This window comes from Podarcis filfolensis (genome assembly GCF_964270895.1).
Source record: "Podarcis filfolensis genome assembly, chromosome: 15".
NCBI classification, from domain to species: Eukaryota; Metazoa; Chordata; class Lepidosauria; order Squamata; family Lacertidae; genus Podarcis; species Podarcis filfolensis.
The window spans coordinates 12,074,883-12,102,053 of record NC_139618.1 but is presented as its reverse complement, the minus strand read 5'-3'; the positions used below and the strand labels follow the sequence as shown (position 1 = coordinate 12,102,053).

The 27,171-nt window shown below is 47.2% G+C and overlaps 1 protein-coding gene and 1 long non-coding RNA gene across 6 annotated transcripts in view; one reads left to right on the top strand and one right to left on the bottom strand.

Moving 5' to 3' along the window:
• LOC310750251 overlaps positions 1-2,216 on the bottom strand; it is a 345,492-nt gene extending 343,276 nt beyond the window's left edge. The window contains exon 1 of the long non-coding RNA XR_014542022.1: positions 165-2,216. This is a non-coding gene — a long non-coding RNA (uncharacterized lncRNA). The remainder of the gene's footprint in view (positions 1-164) is intronic.
• Positions 2,217-18,390: 16,174 nt separating this feature from the next.
• SH2B2 (SH2B adaptor protein 2) overlaps positions 18,391-27,171 on the top strand; it is a 55,269-nt gene continuing 46,488 nt past the window's right edge. For 2 of the 5 annotated variants that reach the window (XR_014541921.1, XM_083587630.1), the window contains exon 1: positions 24,443-24,654. Coding sequence is in view for 3 of the 5 variants with exons in the window: in XM_083587627.1 (XP_083443753.1) it covers positions 19,042-19,135; positions 19,914-20,014 (195 nt within the window). In the remaining 2 variants the exon portion in view is untranslated. Of the gene's footprint in view, positions 19,136-19,391; positions 19,740-19,913; positions 20,015-24,442; positions 24,655-27,171 lie in introns of those variants that run through there. The other 3 variants (XM_083587627.1, XM_083587628.1, XM_083587629.1) reach the window with 3 other exon arrangements.

Sequence of the window (27,171 nt, the reverse complement as noted above, 5' to 3'; positions counted from 1 at the left end):
GCGTGGGTTGTCAGCACCTGGGGCAAGGCAAGTAATTTGCACCCCGTAACCCGTGGATTTGCGCCCCCTAACCTGTGGATTTGCGCCCCCTAACCCTAACCCCCAGATGTTGCGCCCGGTGCGGCCGGCCCCCCCTGCACCCCCCACGCTACGCCACTGGGAACCTGCCTAGAACTGCCTGCATATGAAGCATCATTTATTCCACCACTGAAGTTCAGCCCCGCCTCCCCATCCACTGACCAGCCTTTATGGGAAACGGTCCACAGTCAAAATATGAGTTGATGCCACTGTGGGCCACAGGCACTTGTGGCTACTCCTCTCACCACCTGCAAGTAGAGTGGCCAGGTGTTAGAGACCTTGAGCTCCTGCGCCTTTAAGGAGTTCCACAGAAGAGATCTCAGCAGGTGTTCCTCCAGCAGGGCCTTGGGCAAGGAGTCATATTTCATCCTCTGCACTCCTCCTGAGGGCAAGGCTTCTGATCCAGGTTGGCTGGAGCACTGACCAAGACCCAACTCCTCCATGGGGCGATGACAAGTTCTGTCGCAGGAACCACGTGTCCACTGAAATGCTGCAAAGGCACACGTTGGCTCCATCGAAGCCAACATACTGCAGAATGCACACGGTTCGGTCTGCTTCCTGGGCCAAATCTTTTCTTAAAACAGTCTTTGCCAACCTAGCACCTACTTGGACTACCTGGCAGATGGGAGTTGTAGTCCAAAACATCTGCCTCAAACCATCTGAGCTACACCTTCCTATCGCACCCCCATTTCTCTCTCAAGAATCAACGCCTGGCTTCTCAGCCCAAGAAAGCAGGTCAAAAACGGCTCCTCAAACGCTACAGTTCCACATGCACAGTTGCACACATTTTGCCCAACATGCACAGTCAGTCCCCCCCCCCCATTTCCTTGGTTTACCCGGCACAAAACACACCCTTAACTGGGTGGGGGACCCTGCTCCCCTGAGGCATCAGTGCTGCTGCCTCCATTGATGCGCAAGGAAAGTGCTCTCCCTGGTCTGCTGTTGTTCTGGAAGTGACTTTGCCCTCCTCTCGTAAGTGCTGTGCTGGTTTCATTCAGCTATATTTGAACTCGGCCATCGATCGGTTCAGTTCCCTGGGCCCGGCGGATGCATCCATTTGTGGCTATGGGAACCCATTTGAAACCATGAACTGACTGTGCAGGGAGGGGCAGACACCTTGCTTGCACAGCCAGTTTATTTTAATCACTGCACACACACACACACACACACACAAACACAAACACAAACACACACAGTGTCAGTAGGGAGAGGGAGCCTCTTTTATGAAAGCAGTGTTGGGTGAATGAGCATCGCACCCACCCGTCTCTGCCTGAAGCAGCTGCCGGCTTCTTGCTTTCCATGACTTAAGTATTTCCCGGCAGTGAAGGGTGTTTGTGCAGCTCAAAACATGCGCTGCGTTTCAGACTGGAATTTTAAAATCCCGGGGCCAGCGTTAGGGATTAGCCTGCTAACTGAAACAAGCAGGCAAAACCAGGAATTGGGATTTATCCTGGGGACAGCAAGCATGAGATGATACTGGCAGGTCCAAGGTCACTCAGAGGAAGCTTTGTGGCTGCGCAGGGATGTAAGGGACCATCTCTGCCTTAAAAAATGGTTAAACACAGGCTTTCCATGCAAATGGTCTGTACCCAAATAAGCCTGGGAATGTCCCCTGCTGGATATTATTGGAGATTCCCCAAATCCTCGCCGTCCCCAAATCTGCTTTGGTGGGTCAAGGGAAGCCCAAAACAGATTGGGGTGAGGCGAGAGAAGGACGGAGTGTGTTGTTGCTCAAGAAATCATAGACTTGTAGAGTTGGAAGGGACTCCCATGGGTCATCTAGTCTGACCCTAGCAAACCAGGAATCAAACGATCCCTGGCAGGTGGCCATCCAACTTCCATTTAAAAACCTCCAACGAAAGGAGGAGGTAGAAATACTTGTGGTGGCAGAACATTCTCTTCAGTGCAATGTGGAATACAACCCTTAAAAAAAAATAAAAACCACCCACCCACGCAGGATACATCAGTGCGCACATCCGCACTATTGATAACTTCACATCCTCTCATACTGACAGGCTGCCAAGGAAGTGCCATTTGAGTCAGTTGCCCATCGTACATTACAGGCCTCTCTGGGCCACGCACAGAAAGCGGGTCTTCCTCTGAGTCCTTCTTGCCTTGAGCAGCTCAGAGTTGTGCACCTCACCATTTTTCTTTCCCTCCCCCTTTCCATCCGTGACAAAGAGCAGATTTTGCATTTGCACACAAAATCTAATCATTTATTTGCACCGAAGAGATGCAGAGAAGCCTCTGGCCTGCTCATGCAGAGGGTCCGGGTGGGCAGGGACTCCTCAGAGGAAGGACCAGCGTCCTGTTCTGTGGCTCTGTTGCTGTGGGCTGGAAAACTCAGGAGCAAGACATAGGCAAGCAGGCACAGGCAAACTCGGCCCTCCAGATGTTTTGGGACTACAACTCCCACCATCCCTAGCTAACAGGACCAGTGGTCAGGGATGATGGGAGTTGTAGTCCCAAAACATCTGGAGGGCCGAGTTTGCCTATGCCTGGTCAACGGGGGCGAGAGAGGTTAAGATGCTGCTTCTCTCCATGTTCATTTTGGTGGCATTTTGGCATTACCCCTACTCCCTCTTCCTGGTTTTCATAGAACCCTAGAGTTGTAGAGTTGGAAGGGACCCTGACTGCCATCTAGCCCAACTCTCTGCAATGCAGGAATCTCAGCTAAAGCATCCCTGACAGATGGCCATCCTACTTCTACTGAAAATCTTTCAGTGAAAGAGAGAGGCCACCACCTTCTGAGGAAATCCAGAAGCTTGGAGAGAATTAATTTTGCTGAATGTATTTGGGGGAAAGCAGTAATCTCCAGAGAGTGCCTCAAAGCGGGGGGGTGGGGGGGTGTCCTCCTGCACGTCAGCATTTCCCAATTTGATTATTGTTCATTTGTAATTAGTATTGACAAATTATGTGGCAGGGAGGAGAAAGATGTGTTTTTCCAGTCTACTCCCTGCCGCCACCAGCTCCACTTCTTATCAGGTGGCTCCAGACTCAGCTGGAAATCTTCCAGCATTAGCAAGAATAATACATTAGTGACACTTGTTTTTTATACCAAGAATCAATTAACAAATTATGGGCTTTCTATATAGAAGGAATTCCATGCAGGAGCTAACATGATTCCCCTGTCTAGAGTGATGTATATTATGCACTTCTGGAGGAAGTGGACGCTCTGACAGTGCCTGATAAATGTGTTGGATTCCAATATTGTAGAGTGGGAAGGGTCCCAAGGGTCATCTAGTCTAACCCCCTGCAATGCAGGATTGTTCAGAGTCTTTACAAGAGGGCTGTGCACCAGATCTGGGAGTCTGTGTGGTGCAGTGGTTAGAGTGTCAAACTAGGACCTGGGAGAGACCGGAGTTCAAATCCCCAATCAGCCATGAAGCTCACTGGGTGATCCTTGGTAGTTAATTGCCTCTCAACCTAATCTACCTCACAGGGTTGTTGTGGGGCTTGAAAAAGGAGCAGGAAAACCTTGCAAACCACCTTGAGCTGCTTGGAGAAAAAGGTGGGATATAAATGGGATATCAGACAAACTCCCAGATTTATAACTGAATCAGACCAATTCAGGTGAAACCCAGAATTTATCATCCAGATCAGGTTGAGGCAGCCCTGTATGTCTATGAGTATGAGTCAACCCTCTAAAACTCCTGAGCTTTTTATAAAATCTTTTCTGGATCTACTGGTGAACTGGAACACATAATTCATTGACCTAAACATTGAAGTGATTACTCTTTCTGGCTGCTAGACTCACTTGCTTCTGGCTAGCCTTTCCCCCGCTGCTTGGCATTTTTCCTTCCCTGGTAAAAGTTGTATCAGTGATTCTATGCACCCCATACTTGGATGATAATAATGGTTTATATTTCAGGCTGAAGTTCCTTTTGTGGAATCATCTTATTAAATACAAACATCCTCTCATTGGTGAGACAGGGGCACTCTGAAGGCTCATGCTATTTATTTATGAAACTCATGATTCCTAACTGCGCCTCCACCTATGAGGCACAATAAGCCAACTGCCTCAGGCAGCGGATCCTCATGCCGCCATGCTGTGTGTCAACTCTGTAAACAATGAGTGAACAAAATGTGGCGATTCCAGAGTAAAGGATTTGTGTGGAAGCAACTCAACACTCCCGTTATTCGTCGCTCATGTGAGGCAGCTTGCAAAGTTTGCTAAATTTTGAGACGTGTGTGCTTATATGACATAATTGTCAGCTCAGTTAGCCCGTTCCAACCTCAGGCATTTTTGCACCTGAAAGTAGAGTTCAAAATGGCACCCAGTTGCTCTGAATAGAATGAGCTATGCAGGCACAGCGGAGAAGAGGCAGGGAAATTCCCTTCTGGAATCCGTTTCCTGAAGCAGTTGCTTCACCTCTCAGCTCCCTCTGACTGGCTTCTCCATGAACTGGGAGGCGGGGAAATACGCCTGGAACCGTTCCCTTACCACAAATGGTAGTTGGCCAAGGATTTGGGGCCTACAAGAAGGGTTTAGAGCTACCGTCTTGGAAGGGACCAGTTGGCAGCTCCCTGCCTTAAAAAACGATTCCTTCCCTGTTGGATTCGCCGTTGGACTATGGGCAGACAGCAACAAAAGCTGCCAAGGCCATATGGAAAGACTTGTCTGCGCCTTTGCTGTTTATGGCGTTTCCTGGGAGACGGGCCTCACGGGCTTTTCTTCCGCTCAACACTGAAATATTTACTCCTCCCCAGCAAAAAAAGAAAGAGAGAGAGAAATAAATCTGTTCTCATTAAGGCGGTTAAGAGTAAACGAACCACATAATGTGGAAACTGGAGTCCTTGTAGTTCCCATAAACACACTCCTCAGTGAAACTGTCAACAGGCCGCAGAGAGATGGGGAGGCCTATGTGGGGCAAAGCAGCTCTTGATGGCTGAGCCCTGTGGCCCCTGAGAGCCAGAGGCAGTGCTGTGATCAGTCCAGAAGAAACCCCCTGGGGCCAAATCTCTTTTTGCAGAAAGCACTCTCTCTTCCTAGGGCAGGGGTGCCCAAACTTTTTTCAAAGAGGGCCAGATTTGATGAAGTTAACATGTGTGAGGGCCGACCAAAGTTGCTGGGCTTTTTACAGGGGCCGGATTAAATCGACCGGGGGGGGCGCCCTAAATGGACTTCGGACATGCCTGTCCCTAGGGTTATTTATCTTCAAATTGGACTTGATTTGCTGTCCATTAAATCCTAGGCCCATTGGTAGATTAAAGGTACTCATGGCCATTAATTTAGGTGGGTCTACTCTTGAGTTTTACTTAGGCCACCAGACATTTAAAACATTCTAATACCACTTTTAAAAAAATGTAGGGAGTGTAGTTTGCAAAGTGTGCTGAGGGCTGTTAGGAGACCCCTGTTCCCTTCACAGAGCAACATTCTCGGAAAAGGGACTGATTGTTAAACTACTCTGGGAATTAGCACTGTGAGGCTATGAGTGGGTGGCCTAACATCTTTCAAGTCCAAACTGATATAGAAAAAATAGGGGTGGTTGGCTTTTGCTGCCCAACTTTCCAAGGGGCTGAGTCCCCTAAGTCCATGATTGGTCAGAAATGAATGGATGGAGGCAGGATGCAGCGGAAAGCAAGGCAGATCTTTATCCTAGCAAGGAGGCAAGAGAGACCCCGAACCAAGAAGCAACATCTCTTTTAGGGGTTTGCAATTTGGCATGGAGAAGGAGGACACCCCCTCTACAAACCATCAGAAATTACATCACACATAAGATGGCGTTACTGTGGCTCAGGCAGGCCAAGGTGTGATATTCCTGAGGATTTAGCAAGTTTTACATAGTTCCAGACACAGTTTACACAAAACATTAGCATTTGATAAGACAATCTGGATGCCCGTCAGACATCCCTCAATGCAGAGCATCTGGGCAAACAATGACAATTCATACAAAGGAGGTTCATAGACATAGGAGAGGAATCCCTTCAGGAACTTCCCCTGATTGCTATCTGCCTACGTGTTCTCAGGCAAGGAGGATTAAGGAGGCAGAGGAAATATTTAGAGTCTTTAGGAAAGCCAAGCTGGCTTTTGGATTGCTCTCCTTTATTATTTTAGACCTGTGGTTTATTTATTTATGTATGTGTGTTTACCTCGTGCAATTATCAACATTTATTCTATATTTGAGACCTTAACACTTAACACTTAACAACTATAGCTCCCAGAATCCTTTGGGGAAGCAATGTCTGCTTAAAGTGCTAACAGAGCACTTTAAATGCATGGTGTGAATTTGGCCTTAGCTGGCTACATCCTGTGGCTTGGGAGCCCTTCTAGTAGAGGAACATCCTCTGAAAAACAGGGCACATGGCATGTTTGTTTGTTGCATTTATACCCCACCTTTCCTCCAAGGAGCCAAAGATGGCGTATGTTAAGTTGTGGGTGGACATATCAGACGACACAGTGATTCTTCAAACAGCTCTTGTTTATTCACAGGCCAGAACAGAACTGAACTGAAGGGTTCAGCCAGCCTGCTTATATAGAGCTCCAGTACAACGCAACTGTAACAACTTTCTGTAACTATCCAATCACTGAACGTCACTTTCAATCCCTTATTTGCATATGTGGACCTGAGTGAAAACTATCTACAGTATCCCCCTGCTGGCCCAGGGTGAGAACTTCAGTACATAACAGCGTACGTCATCAGCATCATCATAATTTTGTTATTTATACCCTGCCCATCTGACTGGGTTGCCCTTCTCCTCCCTATAGTCCCCCTCCTCCCCATTTTATACTCACAACAACCCAGTGAGGGAGGCTAGGCTGAGAGTGAGTGATTGGCCCCAGACCATCCAGTGGGCTTCATGGCTGAGTAGGGATTTGAGCCCTGGTCCTAGTCAGGGGTCTCAGCATTACTGGCAGTGGATAAGTGCCCACTTCAGCAGGGTGTCGTGTGCTCTCCTCAACTCACAATCACCATCATCAGGAAACTGCTCTGGCTACTCAACTTTTAAAGAATGGTTTTGCGCACTCCCCACCCAGAAAAAAAATTAAAATTATCTAGTGAAATAGAGGTAAGGGGAAGAAGACTACACATCTATAGATTTGTAGAGTGTCGCAGCAGCTAAGGTTTCCCTGCTGGAGGTTGTTACGAATCCTGCCTGCCCCTCTGCCCCCCCCCCCAATTTTCTCGCTCTGTCTATGTGGCTCGTTCCCCAGTGCTCCATTAGCACTGCTAGGTGATTCTGCGACGGGTGCTTGCGAGCGACCCTTTTAATTAAGGGAACACATCCAAGTCTGCCCAGAGAACAGCTCTCTACGGGGTTTTACACCTCCTGCTTCGGTGCCACGACAGGGCCGTGTGCACGAGAGGAGCTGTTTTATTCCTTTTGAATCTGTTTTACTCTTCACAGAATTCCACCCTGGGGATACAATGGAAAGGCAGTGCATGAAAGCGCACGGCAGCCATCAGCAGGTGGCACTTTTCATAGGGTGGAAAGGAGCATAATCACCTGCACTCAGGTGGTCCAGCCCTATCATTAGATAGACAGAGGAAACTGCTCTGGCAAGGGAGGTATGCCGGGGCCTGAAGCAGGCACACACCCCACCTTCCAGCTGTTGCTCCTCAGTCTCCTGCCCATTTCTCTCTGGTGGTGATCAAAGCTATGTGTGCCACAGTGGACCCCTAAATTACCCTCTTGACCATAGCTGCCCTGGATGTTGAACTAAGACTCCATTGTCAGCCTCTGTACATGGAGGGAGAGGGGCATCTTGTTATTTGCCTCAGGAGGCAGCAAAACAACTTGGGGCGGCTGCGCCTGCGCATGTCTGCTGTCAAAGTTGCAGCAATGATGATTTAACCCATAGTGAGCTCATGTGTCCAAACCTCTCATTGTCCAACCTTGGAACCTTATTATGTTAGACAGCCCAGTCAGATGTGCATGGTACAAAATTGTTGTTGTTGTTGTTGTTGTTGTTGCCTTTGTGTAGGAATGTATAAAGAGCAGAGCTAATAATTGCTGATCTTTGGGTTACCCCCAACTAGAGCTGGGCGATATCTGGTTTTCAACATTTCCCCGCGTCATTATTTTTGCACAGCACACACACAAACATACACCGTTATTCGCAATATATTGCCAGATTAAAGATTATGAAACGGATATCAAAATATGGAATTCAAACTGGTTTTGGATGATATATTGCCCAGCCCAACCCCCAACCGTGCTGATCTTGCACAAAATAACTCCAGTTATATGCATACACAACGCTAAAGAGGCATATTTCTCTCTGTGTTTACAGATTGATTTGGCTGTGAGATAGTATGGTTCTGCCCAGTACAATGATCCTGCATGTTTCATGGTGGTTTGGTTCCAAGGTTTGCACAAAATTGTGCATACTCAACCCCTTGGAGCCGCCCCACAGGTAGCAGGTGAGGGAGAGACAGAATCCCCTAGAGTTGGTGTGCCAAGGGAGCCCTTGCCTAGCAGGCAACTTTAAAAGCTCTTTTTGTGCCATGTAACCCAAGTGGACCCAGCACGGAAATAGCTTTCAAGCTCTCTGCCTTGGGTGGAGCAAGGCCTGCTGCATCTGGAAGGCTAGGAATGTTCACGTGAGATGTGGTGGGAAGTCAGATTGCCTTGTGAGAGCATCCCAGAACCAGCCTAGGCTCCCACCCTCCACATCCAAGCAAAGGGGAGAGCTTAAAAGCTAGTTTTGCCCTGGGTCTTGGGCTACCAGCTGCATAAAGAGCTTTTAAGCTCACAGCCTTGTTTGCCAAGCATGGCCCTCTCAGCATGCCAGCTCTGGAAGCCTAGGGATGTTCACACAAGATGTTGCGGGAATTCAGTAAGCTCTCGCAAGAGCATCCCAGAGCTGGCACTCTGAGCTGGCCTTGTCCCGCCCCAGCAAGGCAGAGAGCTTAAAAGCTTGGGGTTTTCCCCTTCGAAAAGAGCATTTAAGTTCTCCGTCTCACTTGCGATTTGACTTGGCTGAAATCGTACAAGTCAAATGCATAGAAGATGTGGGGTTACTTTTATTATCACACAACTGATGAGGCAGGTTGCTAGAAAGGGACGCTTAAAAATGCTGAGATTCAAAAATTGGAATAGAACAGGGAATGCATTTGTGCTTCCAAATCATATACAGTAGCATTGGGAAATAATACATTTTGTGAACAAAACAACCGCAAGATCATCCTAGTTCTTTCAGCTGACTCCTGTTGTTATGGGAACAGCTTGCTGAGAGCGGCAGACCTTGTGTTATGCTTATTTATCCATGCGCCTCACTTTAGAGACAGCAACCAAACATCTACAAGAAAAGCACTGTACCTCTCAGTTGAAGCCAAAAGCATTCCACACCATTAAGGTCTGAAATGGAGGGTGGCCGACATGAAATCTGCCCAGAAGCCCAGTATCCATGTGGTCTGCAGCACATTGGTGCATATTTGTCTGTGACAATGGTGTAGTGTGAGAAACCTGTTCATAAACACGAAGCCACACAGAGCTTTAAAGCAAAATACAATGAAAATTCTATATTTTAAAGCAGCACAATTGACAGTGAGACAAAACACCCCCTAAAACAGAACTTAAACCACAACTAAAAATGTGTTCTATACTCAGTTGTGTAAGTGACACTCACAACCGCCAAACATGTAAATGCTGGAAAACAATGCTCTAGCCACCTGAGTTTTACTCAGAGTAGACCCACTGAAAACCATGCTTAGTCCTGTCCATTAATTTCAATAGGTATACCCTGAGTAGGAATAACGTTGGTGATAACCCCAATATATTCAGACTTCACTCTCCCAGCACTCCCATAATTCAGTCTCACCTGCTCAATCAACAGTCCACACATGATACTGGAAATGTATTCAATGTACAGTGGTACCTCGGGTTAAGTACTTAATTTGTTCCAGAGGTCCGTACTTAACCTGAAACTGTTCTTAACCTGAAGCACCACTTTAGCTAATGGGGCCTCCTGCTGCTGCCGTGCCGCCGGAGCATGATTTCTGTTCTCATCCTGAAGCAAAGTTCTTAACCTGAAGCACTATTTCTGGGTTAGCAGAGTCTGTAACCTGAAGCGTATGTAACCTGAAGCATATGTAACCCGAGGTACCACTGTAGTCATTTTTCTACACCTGATTGCAACTAAATTTCTAAATTATTGTAATATTCTGTAAAATGTTTTCTCTCTAGCTGTTACCCAGCTTCTTTACTTATAGTCTCTTAAAACAATAATAGATGATAGATAGATAGATGATAGATAGATAGATAGATAGATAGATACATAGATACATAGATAGATAGATGATAGAGATAGATAGATGATAGAGATAGATAGATGATAGAAAACAATTCATAAACAAGACCCAGACAAACCTGGATAGATACTGACAAAAGGGGTGTTTACATGTTACCATTTGAATGGATGTCCAATCTGCATAAGTACCTCCATACACAAATAGTTGATCTGTACACTTGTACGGATATTCATATGTAACATTCAACGAGTGTACAGTCTGTGTGCGCAACAGGTGAGCTGTTCACACTCTTCATACCCTTTCACACAAACAATTTGAATCAGAGAATAATAGAATTGTAGAGCTGAAATGGACACCTCCCAGGGTCATCCAGTCCAACCCCCTGCAATATGGTAATCTATTGCCCAACATGGGGCTTGTAGCTATGTAGATACAGCTTATGCCTCTGTTTAGTGTGTAATGTTTGAACCAGCCTACATGAAGCAAACAATTACAGTGGTACCTTGGTTCTCAAACTTAATCCATTCCGGAAGTCCGTTCCAAAACCAAAGCGTTCCAAAACCAAGGCATGCTTTCCCACAGAAAGTGATGCAAAATGGATTAATCCGTTCCAGACTTTTAAAAACAACCCCTAAAATAGCAATTTAACATGAATTTTACTATCTAACAAGGCAATGATCCATAAAATGAAAGCAATAAACAATGTACTGCAGTCACACAATCAGTAGCGGAACTGGGTTCCACACAGTCACAAAAACAAAAAACAAAAGAGCCACAAAAATGCAAAATAAAGAGTAGAAACAGACAGACCTCAGCGTACCACTCCAAATGGAAGCGTGACACTCAAATCAGAAGTGTAACTCAAAATTGAGCACATTTGGCTTCTGAAAACAGTTCGCAAACCAAAACACTTACTTCCAGGTTTGCAGTGTTTGGGTTCCAAGTTGTTTGAGTACCAAGGCGTTTGAGAACCAAGGTACCACTGTATGCACAAGCGCACACACCCACATCAAACATTCATACAAAGCATTCCCACCTTTGCCTCTCACTCAGGTGGGTGTTACAGAACTTGCCCCCCAAAGCAGGCTCTCATCTTAGGGATGATACCACTTTTTCCAACTATTCGTCAAGCAAATAACACTTCGGCTAGGTCCCTCTTAAAAGAAAACTACAGTACTGTAAAAAAACCAAATAAATACCACCCACTTCCCCTGGTCTTACCTGAGAGAACTGTGTTGAGCGAAAGAGAATTACAGCTTATCGAGAATATCAGTTCTATCACCGGTCTGGCTTGAATCAAGATAACAGATTTTTATCCTGCTGTGGAAGATAATGAGTTACAGCAGTGTCAGCAATGGGCTGTATATGTTTTGCATCCATTTAAGTTTTAGTGAAGTTATATGCATTTTTATTTGTTCTTTGCATTTCACATCCCTCCAATTTCACTGTTCACAATGTTGTGGTTGCATGTATGTCTGCCCAATGAAGATAATTCTCCACGCATCTGATGAAGTGGACTCTGGTCCAGGGCTACTGGAAGTCGTGGTCCACAGACGGGTGCTGGTCTGCAAGGCATCAGTTGTCAGTCCATGACAATCTCACACACGTGGCCCAAGTTGAGTAGGACCCTTCAGAGGCCAGCCATAGTATCAGTTCCTGGCACTTATTGAGGGCTATACTGCCAACCCACAACATCACATAGTTTGAAAACCACTATTCTGGTCCACAAAAGCTTATTACGCCATCGGTAAATCTTGAAGGTGCCACCAAACACTTTGTTAACTTTTAATGTAACCAGCACAATTTTTATTTGTTTAAAAGCCAATTACAACTTCTTTTCTCTTGCATTTAATATTGAAAGGCTGTTAAAAATAATAAAACGCCGGTCTAAAAATGCAAGGAGACACGGCTGACAGCCGCAAGCTTGAAAAGGAAGGGCATTATATTTGCATGAAACATTTCTGTTTATATGGAGGTGAATTGTACACACTGATGCCACATTTTCATAACCTTCTCATAACCTTCATAACAGTCATTATGTGAGAGAAAGGGCCTAGGAATTGATTGTGAGAGAATAACTACTATTCCCATAATTCATTGGGGGAAGCCATGCCAATTAACCTTGCACAAAACTAATAAGACATTCGCGGTAGATGTATAGTTTTCCTGCACAACAGTCCTACAAGGTAAGTTTTTAAATTTGTTCTCACAGGAGGCTGTGATGGCCACAATTTGGATGGCTTTAACAAAGGATTGGAGAAGAATGCTGTCAACAGCCTACCAGCCACAATGGCTATGCTCTGCCTCCACGGCGAGTCACAGTTCATGGTTGGTTTACTCAGTGCTTTTTTTCTTTAAAAATGTTGAGGGGTGCTCTCATTTTGACTCAAGAAAATCTCCATTTTATAGTTCAAATTGGGGAAAATAAATACAGTAATGGACAAAAGTACAAAGATTCACAAAATGTTTAGGGGAATGCGTCCCCCTCCATCCCCCCAGAAAAAAAGCACTGGGCTTACTTACAAATTTTCCAAAGGTCAGATTCATGTGCTTTTTCATACAGCATTCAGAAAAAGTTGCACGGGCAGTAAAAGTTTGTTTGGTTCCAAAGTGGTGAAAGTTCCTAACTTATTGGTATAGGAACTCAAGAGCACCTAGTAAAAGCCATGCGTTCTGAACTTGGAGCAACCAGCTCAACCCTCCTCACATGCTGAGCTGCTCATGTAGACAGGGGGAACAAAGCTTGATTGCCTCCTCCCTCCCAAGGTAAGCTTAACTTAGCAAGACAGCTTACTCTATGGTTGTAACCCCTTCATGCATTAATTAGACTTAAGCATGTTGGTTATATGAGGCTGGTTATCCCCAACTAATACCTCCAATCAAAAGTCAGTGACTGGCCTGTCAAAGTCCTGCTAAATTAAACACTTTCCAACTTTGACAACAGTGATGTGCAGGGATGGTCAGGTGGTGATGCTTATCTCAAAGGAATGAAAGCAGCTAATTATGGCATTTGAAGATGCTGTTCCAAACAGAAGAGCCAGCCAAGTTGTATTTTCTTTTCCTCCTGATCGGTTGAAGAGACTCCCTTATTTCAGAAGCTCTTTTCAGACTGCCCACCTTTTGAAATAATTATCCCAACGATGCGCTCCAGAATTTATGAGGAAAGAGGGCAAGGGCACTGAAGTGTTTATGTTGCGAACGGAAATGGAGATTACACAACACGCCCTCCTCTTTCTCGTGCAGTTCTGTGGCTTTCCTTGAGCCTGTGGGCAAGTCCAGTGGTTTGGAAGCAGCCCGGAACCCCGGAACGCTGACAGCAGCTAATTTCCCCCAGTCTGGTAATGTACCAGGCTCTGACCGTAGATGTTTTGCCATCGATTGTTAAGCATCGAGTCAGCTGCTTTCATTTGTAATAAACAAAACTGCAACTGCCCTCTTCAGTTTCGCCCAGATTAATGACAACCTTTCATAACTATATGCAGGGCCTAGTTATAAGGACCTGAATGACTGTCCCTCGGTGGGGGGGGGGGGGGCTTTTAGGAATTCCTTGTTACAAATGAGTTGCTAGTGTTTGTAATTATTCAGAATTTGGTTCCTTCCCTAGAAAACCCCTATAGTCAGGGTAGGTAACCTCAAGCTTTCTTAAGGTTGCTAGACTACAACTCCCATCATCCCTGGCCATTGGCCATGCTGGCTGGAAGAAGAAGAAGAAGAAGAAGAAGAAGAAGAAGAAGAAGAAGAAGAAGAAGAAGAAGAAGAGGAGGAGTTTGGATTTGATATCCCGCCTTTCACTCCCTTTAAGGAGTCTCAAAGCGGCTAACATTCTCCTTTCCCTTCCTCCCCCACAACAAACACTCTGTGAGGTGAGTGGGGCTGAGAGACTTTAAAGAATTGTGACTGGCCCAAGGTCACCCAGCAGCTGCATGTGGAGGAGCGGAGACACGAACCTGGTTCCCCAGATTACGAGACTACTGCTCTTAACCACTACACCACACTGGCCCTTGGTTTCCATTTTTTGCACAAGGGCATGATGATGGAGACAAGCTAAGGAGCTGACAGCAGTGCCACTCCCTGGGCTGGAAGTTGTTGTTAAGGAGGCAGTGGGGAAAGAGGGTGGGGTAGCTCTCCATTCTCCCTAATGGACCAACCTTCGCTGACAAGTGACAACAAAATGTTGCAGCGTGCCTTAGTTCAGGGTTCCAGCCATGCCATTCCTCCTCTTCCTCCCTGATTTTGCAGTTACAATTTCCCAATAGTCAGCCAACATGTTCTTCTCAGCCCTCGTCTGGTTTTTTGTGGAGGGGATGCTTGCCCTCATTATTTTTTGTCACTAGGTATTTGGGGGGGGGTATGGTTTCACCTACTAATGCAGTCACTATGAGCATATATAACTGATCAAACTGGAAAACATTTTCAGCAAGCTGAAAAAGGTTCCCTTAAGGAAGCAGATTTTTTACTTTTGTTTTAGAAAATGTAAGTGCTTATAGAAACTGTGGATAGCAGGTGCTTAATTAGAAGCGGTTTCCCCCTCTTCTCTCTCTCAACGGAGGGAATGTCTCTTTGAGATTATGCTTGGTGAAGCATATGTGTTTCTAACTACAAAGGAATTATATTATTCTTTTTAGAACTATCACTCCCTCTAATATCGAGTTCAGGTGGTGTGTGACAACAGAAAATCAGCCACTGGAAAGGAACAAGAGGGGCATATCAGCGTGCTCAGAGATACATACACTCTCAGAGTGTGAGAGTCAGTGTGGTGTAGTGGTTAGAGTGTTGGCCTAGGACTTGGGAGACCAGGGTTCGAATCCTCACTTGGCAACAAAGCTCACTGAGTGACCTTGGGCCAGTCGATGTCTCTCAGCCTAACCTACCTCACAGAGTTGTTGTGAGGGTTAAAGGAGAGACACATGTACACCACCTTGGAGAAAAAAGTGGGATATAAGTGAGCAATAAAAACAAATAAAATAATATTATAACTAAGAGTTGCAGAAATGCCAAAAAAAACCCCACTCTGTCCTGTAGGGGTGTGCCAACTTAAATAAAATATTGTGGGGGGGGGAGTAAGCCCCGCTCTGCATAACTGATCACACAATGCGGTGCAAACACACTATTTGAATGGAAATGCCCATCAATTTTGGGGTGCCCCGCCCCTCAATTGTTTTATTGAGGAGGAGCAAAGGGACCTCGGCCCCCAGGAGTTGGCTCCTATTCTGTCCCTCCTCAAAAAAAAGCCCATTGAATAAAGACTGAGCATGCTCAGTAGGCACAGAAAGTTGAGTGGTAGTTGAAAAAGAAAAACAGAAAACCAGGTGATGGATGGATGAATGGATAGAATCCTGAACAGGAGCACTCCTATTAGGAAGGAGGATATGCTGCAACATTTTATTACGGGTCCCCTGTGTTGTTTCCCCCAAATGCACTTTTAATCGATGAATTAACTAAAATTCATAGGAGCAATCAGCTGAGATTTCTTTAACAGGGTGGCATCAATTAATGTTATCCCCAAGTTTGATTTTGCTTGTCTTGAAGGGCACCTCTGAGCACTTATTTTGGACCAAGCATCCCGTGCCTTTGCTTTGCTGCTTGGCCATTGATCACATCTTCCCCTCCTCACCCGCTCAGCCACCCACACACCAAAGTTCCTTTCCCATTCATATACATTTTTAAAGAAAAGAGCTGAACGGATCAATAGGCTCTTAGCTTGAGATTTCATTAAGGGTTTCTCTGCAACTCAGGCATTGATCGCCTGCCCAAGCGATGCCAGAGGCAGCTTTGCTGTGGAGAGGAGCACAGAGTTCCTATAAATGCAGGAAGTGAATACTTTTAAATCTGTTGTTTGCTTGCTGTCTGGACAGGTGGGTATAGATCCGCTGGTCTATGGGTTCTTGCACAAGGGGCAGAGCAGCAGTGATGTGGAAGAGATTTGATTCATTTCGCATTTAAAGTTGAACTTACCTATTTCACACTTTCTGAAAGAACGCAATACATTAATCTACACATAGCCATCCTTCAAAAGTCACCATTCTCAAGTTATGAAGTTCAATAAAGGTTCTTGCTGTTATCACTGTGTCTTGCCTTGTGGGAACCCACCTACACTTCACTGGCGACGAAGGTGGGATGGTAGGCTAGATTAAAAAAAACACAAAATCACCATTCTCCACTTTTTTCGCAGTTCTCAAGCCAGGTAACGTGTACAAAAATGCATATAAAATGTGCATTAAGATGCTTATTTTAGTGAAAGTGACATTAAAAAGGCATTATATTAGGGGAAATTGCTCTGCAAAAATTGCATGCTTAATTGCATGCTAACGTGCATGTTAGAAGAAAATTGCACCCAAATGCTGATGAACTTTCATGGGGGCTTTTTGAGAGAGGGGGGGGGTAAAACACCAACTGGTGTTGAAACATAGAGAACTGAAGAATGGCAAAATGAGAAACTGAGAAAACCCCAAACTGACAGATTCACCCATTCCTGCAGACCATCTACTGTATATATCCCTGTATCCTATCCGCATGGACTTATATTGCATATTAAAACTTGAACCCAGTCTGTTGAACCGAGGCAACTTGTCTGCTCTCTAATTACAAGCCAACTCTTGTTCCTGCCGATCTGTCCCATCCAAAATGTTTGCCCGTGTTTAACATTGGCACTTGTTGTAATATACCGAAATCCCTGAGAGCTGCTGTGTGGCTGCTGACTAATGGCCCATCCTAGCACTTTCAAGGTGTCCTTGGTGCTCAGGGAGAGCAGGATGCTGCGATTTTGTTCCCTGAGTCAGGCTTCATAGCTCAGCTACAGAGCTCCTACTGTACATACAAAAGGTTCCAGATCCAATCCCTGACATTTCCCGTTAAATGGATCAGGTAGCAAGTGATGGGAAATACCTTTGCGGGAGACTCTGGAGAGCTGTCATGTCTCAGAGCAGGCAGTACCAGGCTCGCCCAGTGAGACCTGCAACAAAATATTGCAGCACGGAGTGCTCCTGTCAAAAGTTCAGGAGTCCCAAGATTAGCTGCAAGAGTTGCAGGACTTCACGGGAGCTGTGAAGTTGTTCCAACAACATTCCCTGCCTACCCACCAAGATTTTAAGCAGGTGCAGAGAAAACTTTGCTACTTGTGAGAGTCCCTGTCTCTGGGAATTTCTGACCTCCCTCAATTCCAAGTCTTTAGCCTCAAGTGCCTCCAATTCCTGGTTTGAATCAGTGCAGTGCAACATGATCATGTTGCCACGTATGATTACGTGGTGTTGCCATGCATGCAAACTCATGAAGGGGGCTGCACAGAAGATTGAGGATGCCCAGGCTGAGCTCCAGGAGAGCAGAACGCCACACATCCTTGCACCTGGCCTCAGGTGATTTGCTGTGCTCAGATCTCTCTGCTATCTGTTACTTGTTACCATGGTTGACTGCTGAGGAAAGGCAGGCAATCTCCTAGATAGGCAAGGCTCTGTAATTCACCCATTTCAGTCGACTGATTGCCCAGGCTTAATTTACAAGTTATTATTTTCCATTTTTGTTTGATTTATATCTCACCCTTTCTCCCGTCATAGTACTCCAGAGGGTGCCCCTCAGGTGTGGGGTGGGGTGGAAATCCACACTGTTTTGGGTCAGAAAAGTAGCCCACAACTTTATGGCTGCCAGCATAAATAAAGCCACCCTATAGGTAAGAGGTTTTTGACCTTTTTCAGTCCAAGTCTCCCTTGACCAACTACATTCTTTCTTCAGGGCTCAGGAGCCCAGTTGTGTCACCCTTTGCCTGCAGAGCTGGCAGCCTCTCACCCTTTTTCGAACACCCTTCCTTGTGGAGTGTTCCCTCAGCCTCCTCTCCTCTCCCCTCTCCTGCGGAGTCCTCTGGGCAGCCGCTGCTACAGCCCCTGGTCTCTGAGCTGCCTCCTCACACTGCCCCACAGGGGCCTGGGTGGACTGGCTGACTGGGCTTCCTCACCCACTTGCTTGCTTACTCCGAGGCTGCCTTAGCTCCTGGCAACCAGCACCCCCTGACCAATCCCAGAGACACCATTCACCTGGGGGGGCTTGTAGCTAGGGCTGCTGCAACCAACAGCCATGCAAGCCTTTAGGAAGCAGAGGGCATCCAAGGAGGGAGGGAAGGGAAGAGGGACTCAGGCCAGTGTCGCCCACGGTCCCCCTGACCACCATTCAAGGCACCCCAGGGTGCCATGGCACACTGGTTGAAAGCCATGGCTATAGTTGGTAAACATCTCTCTGCTGGCTGACAACCACCTTAATTTTAAAACCCGACTGGTCAGTTCTTGATTTCAGAATGTTCTAGAACACAGGTGAGGATCCGGTGGCCCTCCAGTTAAGGCTGAAAACACAGCTCCCAGCACCCCTGACTGGGGCAGATGAGAGTTGGAGTTCAACAACCTATGGAAAGATGCAGGTTCCTCACCCCTGTTCTGGAACATTCTGAAAAGAAGAAATGAATCTGTTCTCGGGCGAGTTATATAAAGATACATGTGGTGCACCACTAGTGACCATCTCTCTGAGGAATGAAAGGATCCTCTCATAAGGATTCCGAGTACAGTGGTACCTTGGGTTACAGACACTTCAGGTTACAGACTCCGCTAACCCAGAAATAGTACCTCGGGTTAAGAACTTCGCTTCAGGATGAGAACAGAAATCGCTCAGTGGTGGCAGCAGGAAGCTCCATTAGCTAAAGTGGTACCTCAGGTTAAGAACAGTTTCAGGTTAAGAATGGACCTCCAGAGCGAATTAAGTTCTTAACCCGAGGTAGCACTGTAATCCCATGAGACAGTTGATAACACATTTCCTTAGTAATGCCTTCCAGGACTGCAGTCTTACAACCCAATCCTATGTGTATGAGCATGTGTGGAGGAATGGTTCGTACCTGGGAGACAAGGATTCAAACCCCCACAGCCCTGAAGCTCACTGGGTGACCTTGGGCCTGTGACTGTTTGTCAGCCTGACCTACCTCACAGGGTTGTTGTGAGATTAAAATGGGGAGGAGACAAACCATGTATGCCACTTTGAGCACCATGGAGGAGAAGTTGGATATAAATGCTGTTAATGGTAAATAAATAAATGTGCACACAGAGCTAAAGGACGGAATCTTTAATAACCTGAATACGATTAAACCAGCCTCCCTGTTTAAATTGCCAGCTTGTTTTAAAAGGGTTGTTTTTATTGAGTGTTTTAATTATGAAGGTTTATCTATATTTTGGAAAGCTGTTTGTCTGTTCTCCATTTGCAGCTCAGTTTCAGGCAGAGCGCTATGGACCTCACGCAATTAAAACCAAAGGTTTTAAGGCACATTTAATTTTTTTCTTAAGGTTAGGCTGCAAATGTGCAGGGAGTTGATATCCTTCTGACTTGACCTCGGAGTTCCTCAGACACATTCCTGTCAACAGCTCTCTTGATCATGTGAGGAAAATCCACAACACATCCCACCCCCCTCAAACCAGTGTTACCCCAGTTTCCTGGAGGGTATGGGTATTTGGGGGGGGTGATGCTTGAATATTGTGTAAACCTGAGTTTAACTTAGTGCTGGGAAAAGAAGCGCCAGCCTCAGGATGTCACTGGACCTTGCTTGGAGAGAACAGATGCACGGTGGGGAGAGGTAAATTGTCTGCTGTGTAAGATTTTACTTCCTCTTCATAGACAAGGACGGTGGATCGAGTTTCCTTGATTCGTCAGCAAGGACGCGGCGTGGACTCATCAGAAACGACAATCGATATGAAATGGAAGCATTGGCGGGAAGAGTGAGTGAAAGTTGGAGCCTTCTCTGAGTCAATGGCACAAGAGGCTTCTTGACCCCTTTCCCCTCAGCCTCAGAATAAAGTGAATAAACAGTCATAAGTCCAAGCAGGGTGGGTAGAAATTGTAACTCAAGAAGAAGGTAGCCCACCCAGCCACTAGAAGAAGAAGAAGAAGAAGAGTTTGGATTTGATATCCCGCCTTTCACTCCCTTTAAGGAGTCTCAAAGCGGCTAACATTCTCCTTTCCCTTCCTCCCCCACAACAAACACTCTGTGAGGTGAGTGGGGCTGAGAGACTTCAAAGAAGTGTGACTGGCCCAAGGTCACCCAGCAGCTGCATGTGGAGGAGCGGAGACTCAAACCCGGTTCTCCAGATTACGAGACTACCGCTCTTAACCACTACACCACACTGGCTCTACACCACACTAGGGTCATATTTGCACCATACATTTACAGCAACTGCTTTGAACAATCATGGCTTCCCACAAAGAATTCTGGGAGCCGTTGTTTGTCAAGGGTGGCTGAGGGGTGTTAGAAGACCCCTATTGCAATTCTCGGGGTTGTTGAACAATCAACCCCTCTTCACAAAAGGACTGATGTGTGGTGGCCTAGGTCAAATTGTCACTTCTTGCCAGCCATGGGACTGGGGAGGCTAGGGTTCAATCAGCCCCAAACATGTGGAGAGTCTGGCAATGGATGCTCTAGGGAGCAAAATAACAAAAGACATAGGAACATAAGAAGCTGCCTCATACCAAATCATATCGTTGGCCCATCTAGCTCAGTAGAAGGTGCCCTCTAGGTGTTGTTGAACTACAACTCCCATCAGACCCAGCCAGCATAGCCAATGGTAAAGAATGATGGGAGCTGTTTTCCAGCAACACCTGGAAGACACCATATTGGCTATCCTTGGTCTGTACTAGCAGTGTCTCCAGCTGTTTTTGGACTACAACTCCCATCATCCCTAGTTAGCAGGACCAGTGGTCAGGAATGATGGGAATCATAGTCCCAAACCACCCAAAACCCAAGTTTGGGAAACCCTGCCCCAGGGTTTCAAAGTGGACTCAGTGGAGACCCTGGCAGACCTACTTGGGAGATGCTGAGGACCCAACCAGGGACCATCTCTGTGCAAAATAGGTGCTTGTCCACTGAGTTACAGCCCTTCCCCACAAAAAGGGAGACTTGAGCACCTAGACAGGAGACTGAAGGGGCATAAGGGTCTCCAGATCACAGTCTCACCCACTGGGGCAAGATGTTCTGCATCTTTATTTAAACTACAGCAATTATTTCTAAATGTGCACACGTGCCTATTAATCAGCAAGCCCAAATGTTATGCAAATCTGTGTCCTCTCCTGACTGGTATTTTGATGATGCATTTCCTTTCTGAGTGATGTGTAAGTAGTAACTCTTTTGCGAGTGTACCAGGAGGTCTGTGGTTTGGGCAATGAAGCCTGGCATGAGAATTGGGGTTTTCCAAGCGCATGCCACTTTTCTGTTGTGAAACCTTGGAGGTTCTTAATATTTCTGTCATCTGTGCCATCCTGTAAGGCAGGGCTGGGAACCTGCAGTCCTCCGGCCAGGATGTTGGGAGCTGGAGACTAGCCGCATCCAGAGAGCCACATGTTCCCCTACCCCTGCTGCAAGTCAGGCTTTGCCAACCTGGTGCCCTCCTGATGTCCTGGAAAACCACTTGGTTTTATGGGAGTTGTAGTCCAAAACACCAGGTTGGAAAAGGCTGATGTATTAATAATTTACCAAGTATAGGTGTGTAGGATATGTCATTCTCTGGCACTTAGAAGAAAAGTCTCGAGTGACTTTGGATACTAAACTGACATTCGATTCCATCAGGCTGCCTCAGTGGAAGAGATGGGAAGGAGGACTCCCTCCATATGCTTTGCTGAAAGACCAGCCTCGCTAGACACCTACCCTGGGATTATTAATATGCCAACTGGTCAGTATAAGAACGACTACTTGAGAATTGGCACCTGAGTTTGCTTCCCCACCTCCCTCTTCCCAGCCTGTCCCCTTTCCCTTGTCTGTCAGATTTCTTAGATTGTAAACCTGCAGGCGGGGACAGTCCTGTTTTAATTTATTGGATGTGTAAGCTGCTCTAAATAAATAAATAAAGCAAGCTCAGGTTCAGGGTCCGGCCCTTCCATCAGGCAAAGTGAGATGGCAGCCACCTCAGGCGGTAGGTGCTGTAAGATTTTGGACTGTGAGGTTTTGGAAAGCAGAACTGTTTGTGCCATGTGGCCGGGCATATAGGCGCCAACTCCCTGGGTGCCCGAGCACCCACAAAATTCCCCAGAAAGGGGCCGGGCACCCACAGATTTCGGTGCCAGGGCTATGCACGCTGCATGGCACCCACAGCCTCGGGCACCCACACTCACGGGCGCCAAGTTGGCACACCTGTGGCCTGGCCAACACCCCGTAAACTAACCTGCTGCTCCCCAAATGTGTGTGTGTGTGTGTGTGTGTGTGAGTGAGAGAGAGAGAGAGAGAGAGAACGAACACTGTCCCATTGCTGATGATGATGTAAGATTGAGCTGCCAGATCAGTTGGCTGTCAACCATAGAATGGGGTGTGCAGATGCCATTTCAGACTTCACCCCAACAGAGATGGCTGATGACCACTGGACCCAGTGGGGCAGCTAAGGGTGCCCCTTGGCTGGAGGTGGTCAGTTTGTTCTTGTTTTCTCCTTGTCCTCCCCACTCACAAACATTCATTTATTTATTTTCATATAATTTCTATACCGCTTCATTGTAAAAAAACACACACACACAAAACCCCTCAAACGGATTAAAACAATAAAATGATCCAAAAAACAGTTTAAACCAGCTTTTTAAATCATTCAAATAATGAAAACCAGCAATAAGCAAAACAGAGATTAAAACACGGGAATGTTCTACATATCTGGACAGGCTAGCCTAAACAAACACCTTTTTAGCAGTCGCCAGAAAGACTATAGTGAAGATCAATTTCTTACAAATGCGGAATGATTATTTTGTGGCACTTGGAATGGTGCTAATTCCACAGAAGGGAAAGGGTTGAGTGGGCGTATGTGGGATCAAGCAGTTCAGATGCTGTGGGCACTTAAAATGCAGTTGTACAATTGCCTAGCATCTATCTGAACTCAACCCTGCAAGGTAGGCTAGGCTGAGAGGCCCCTTTCTCCAGCTCCCTCCCTCCCACCATCAGACAAAGCTGAAGGGTGAGACCAGGTGCCCATAACAATATTTGTGATTGGCTGTGCTGTTCACAGCTGTGATTGGCCAGCAGAGGAGATGGGCAGAAAAGACTCTAGGCAGTCTCTGAATGATTGGAAAGTTATGAATGGGGTGGGCAGATGGAATACAAGACAGCCTTGGATTTTGAGGTGAACCACCTTGCCCTAGCGGTCAGTCCCCTCTGCGCCTCAGGCAGCAAAATGTCTTTTCTCCCATTTCCCCCTCCCTTGCTTTCTATTACCATGTCTTGACATCAGGCTACGCTTGAGGCAGGCAGGCACTCTGCACATCCTCAATGGCACCCTGTTTATCCTTTCTTTAAAGCAGGACTATTCCTCCACCAAGGGTGGCATTTGCTGCGGCGCTTGCTTACTTGATGGGATGGAAAGGCATCCTCTGTGTACACAAAGACCTTTTATAAATCACTTCATGTATAATATATTACAGCAGATGGGTGGCTCTTAGCTGAGGGAAGAATGTGCTGCCCCAACTCAATTTTTCCCTTCCTTTAAATTGTGGCTACTTAAGTGTTGCTGGCTGCTGCTATGCTCACTCAGTGCGGCGAGAATGCACTCTGCACATGCTCAAGTTCACTGAACCCACTTTTTATATTAAAAAACTCCCTGAATATCACCTCTGAAGGTTTCGTTCAACGTGCTCGAATCAACTGTTTCTTAAAAGTAACCCCCTGTGTATCAGAGCTGTTTCTGGTTATACATAAACAAGGAAAGGAAAGCTCTCTGTTCATGCTCAAGCCCCAGTTGTCTGCCTGCGTATATGTTTCAGAAAGCAGAACTTCATGTATGATAGCTGGATAGCTCAGTGGGTGGAGCATGAGACTCAGGGACGCAGGTTCGAGGTCCATGTTGGGCAAAAGATTCCTGCATTGCAGGGGGTTGGACTAGATGCCCCTTGGGGTCCCTTCCAATTCTGTGATTCCATATCATACCTGGCCATTCATTGGGGTGGGGACACGCCCCCTGTACGTGCTTGACAACGTGGAAAAAAATAACCACGTCTTCAGACGGAGCAGCGCTGTCCCTACCTAGTTAGGTACGCGCTCTGCACATGCTCAGGGGCGTCTTTTTTTTTTTTTGCTCTTTGTTTTGAAGACAACCCCTGCCTACCGCGGGTGTGTGACGGGGGGGGAGCGAGAGCCGGCTCGTCACATGACCTCTCCTTCTCCGCCTGCCGGGCCCTTTAAACCCTTCTCCGCCGAGCCAGTGGGAGGAGACCGGGGCCGGCTCGGAGGCACCGGCGGGGGCGCCTCTTCCTCGCAGCGGGAGCTGCTGCGCGCCGGTAGCGGCTCGCCTGCCCGCCCCAGCGCTTCCCTTCCGTCCCTGCACCCTGGTACCGACGCCGCCGGGCGAGGACCGAGCCCGGGCGGACCCGACGCCCCTTCCATGCCTCTCCAAGCCCGGTAAGCGCTGCGCCCTCGCCGCCTCCCCCTTCGCCCTCTCCTCCTCCTCCGAGGAAAAGAAGCAGCAAAATCCGCCGCCTCCTGCTGCTGCTTTTCCGCGGTCCTTTCCTCCTGCTCTTAATCCCAAGATTTTGCTCTTTGCACGAGCTGGAAGGTTTGCTGGGGGTGGCTCGAAGGAGGGCCGCGATTTCAAGGAATGGTGCTTTCCACCGATCGTCTCCTTTTGCCATTTTTAAAAATTATTTTAATTGTGGCTTTCCCATTAAGAATCGCTTGTTTTGCGTGTGTGTGCTTTTATAGGCTGTGCGGGGACGCTGATCTCTCTCCTCCACCCTCCGGATCAGTTTGGTTTGTAACGTTGTGGGGGTTTTAAAAACGCAAGCGCGAATGGGTGGTCTGCTGGGGAAGCAAAGCAGCCCCCTGCGGGGTTTGCTTCCTGCTGGGTGTGTTGCGAGCGCTGCCACCTTAAAATGACAGGAGGTGCACATCTGGATTGTGCAGCTGTGTGGGGGCTCCCCCCCCCCGCCGCCACTTACACACGCATGCAGATACACACACGCCACCACCTTCTGGGGTGCAAATTGGTCCTGAAGAATTTGGCCCTTCTGTGTGTTTTGCACGTGCGTGCGTGACAGCTATTTTTTTTTTTTGGGGGGGGGGAGATCCACACAAACCCCTCTTGTAAATTTGCACTGCCTCTTGGAGAATCGTTAGGTGTTGCCTCTCTCTGTGTGTGTTTTTGTGTGCGTGTGCATGCATAGGCGAAATATTTAGGGAGAAATATGTTTCCTCCTCCTCCCTCCTTTTCGCTATGCCTGTTTTGTTTGCAATTTATCGGTGCTTTTCTCTGTCGGGTGGTGATCGTGTGTGCGAGAGAGAGAGATCCCTCCCACTCCCTCCTTTTTCTTGCATATTACAGTGCCGTACACACACACACACACACACGGCCAGATCGACGTGGTGTTTTTGTTTTTTGCATCCTGAGTGGTGTTGCGTGAAGCGAGGACGGCGATCTCTTGGGAATAATCCATATTCTATGAACCTGCCAATCCTTCCTTCCTTCCCTTAATGAGATCTGGGAGACGCAGCACGACGGCTGCCCCCTCCACCCCGACTTGCAATTATTTTGCAAGGAGACCCGTGAAGGGAGGAGGCCTTTCTGCAGGAGAGGGGGCCGGTGGGCTGCCTGCGTGCTTTCCTCTCTTTCCACCTACACCTGCGTGGGCAGACATCAGGTGCGATTAACCAGATAACCACAGGTTCGGCTGCAGAAATCCGTATCTGGGACTGCCCAGTCTGCCCACTGACTGCCCACATGTAGTGTGAGAATTGGGTCAGAGTGGCTGTAGGGTCCTCTCCTGCCTTCTTCCTCATCATTGGGTCCTGGGCTGTTGTTTTCCCCCTGCAAATGACTCTGGGGAGCAAGGAGATTATTCTCTGTGGGGTGGATGTGTGCTCCAGATATGGGGCAGGCAGGCTCCTTGAGCAACCCCCTGACCCTTCCCTTTGCCCCCTGCACTTCTTTGCTTCCCAGTCTACAGCTCCGTGCATGAATGCTTGCCATTATGGTGGGCTGGATGTGCAGAAGGTGCAATCGCAAGGCGTGTGTGTGTGTGTGTCTCCGTGTGTGCTTTGCATGCAAAACATTTCATCTGTGTCAAAGGTGGAGGACGCTTCTGTCTTCGCTGCCAAGGCGGAAACCCCACCAAAGAATTTAGGGCTAATGGCTAATGGCAACCCTTCGCCTCAGGGGGGAAAGCTTTGTTTGGGAAGGATGGGGATGTTGTGAGGAGACTGAATTGCCCCTTGATTGTTTCTATCACTGCATCTCTCATTCTCTGGCTTCCGTTTGTCGGTCACACTAGTTCGAAGTGGGCTTCTATATGGAGTGAGCTTTTGGTTTCGTTCAATAATGTGTTTCTGGCCCGAACAGAATGGGGTTGGGCCCTTGTCGGGGTTTTTTGGGTTGTGTGTGTGGTACATGCTCTTGAATACATCCTTCAAGTGTGAGGAGGCAGTGAATTGAGGAAGGGCTTGCCCTTGTCTTATAATAATAATAATAATAATAATAATAATAATAATAATAATAATAAATTTTATTTAAACCCCGCCCTCCTCAGGGCGGCTAACACCAGTAAAGTTACAGTAAAAACATAATAGCGGAAAAACCCAATTTAAAATACAGGTTAAAATGCAATTTAAAATGCAGCCTCATTTTAAAAGTGGCCCATAGATCAAAACCATAAGGGGAGGGAAACATAAGGGTCAGACTGAGTCCAGACCAAAGGCCAGGTGGGAAAACTCTGTCTTGCAGGCCCTGCGGAAAGATGTCAAGTCCTGCAGCGCCCTAGTCTATTGTGCCTTCCACCAAGTCGGAGCCAGTACTGAAAAGGCCCTGGCCCTAGTTGAGACCAATCTAACCACCTTGCGACTTGGGACCTGCAAAATGTTGTCATTTGTGGACCTTAAGGTCCTCCGCGGGGCATATCAGGAGAGGCGGTCCCGTAGGTACGTGGG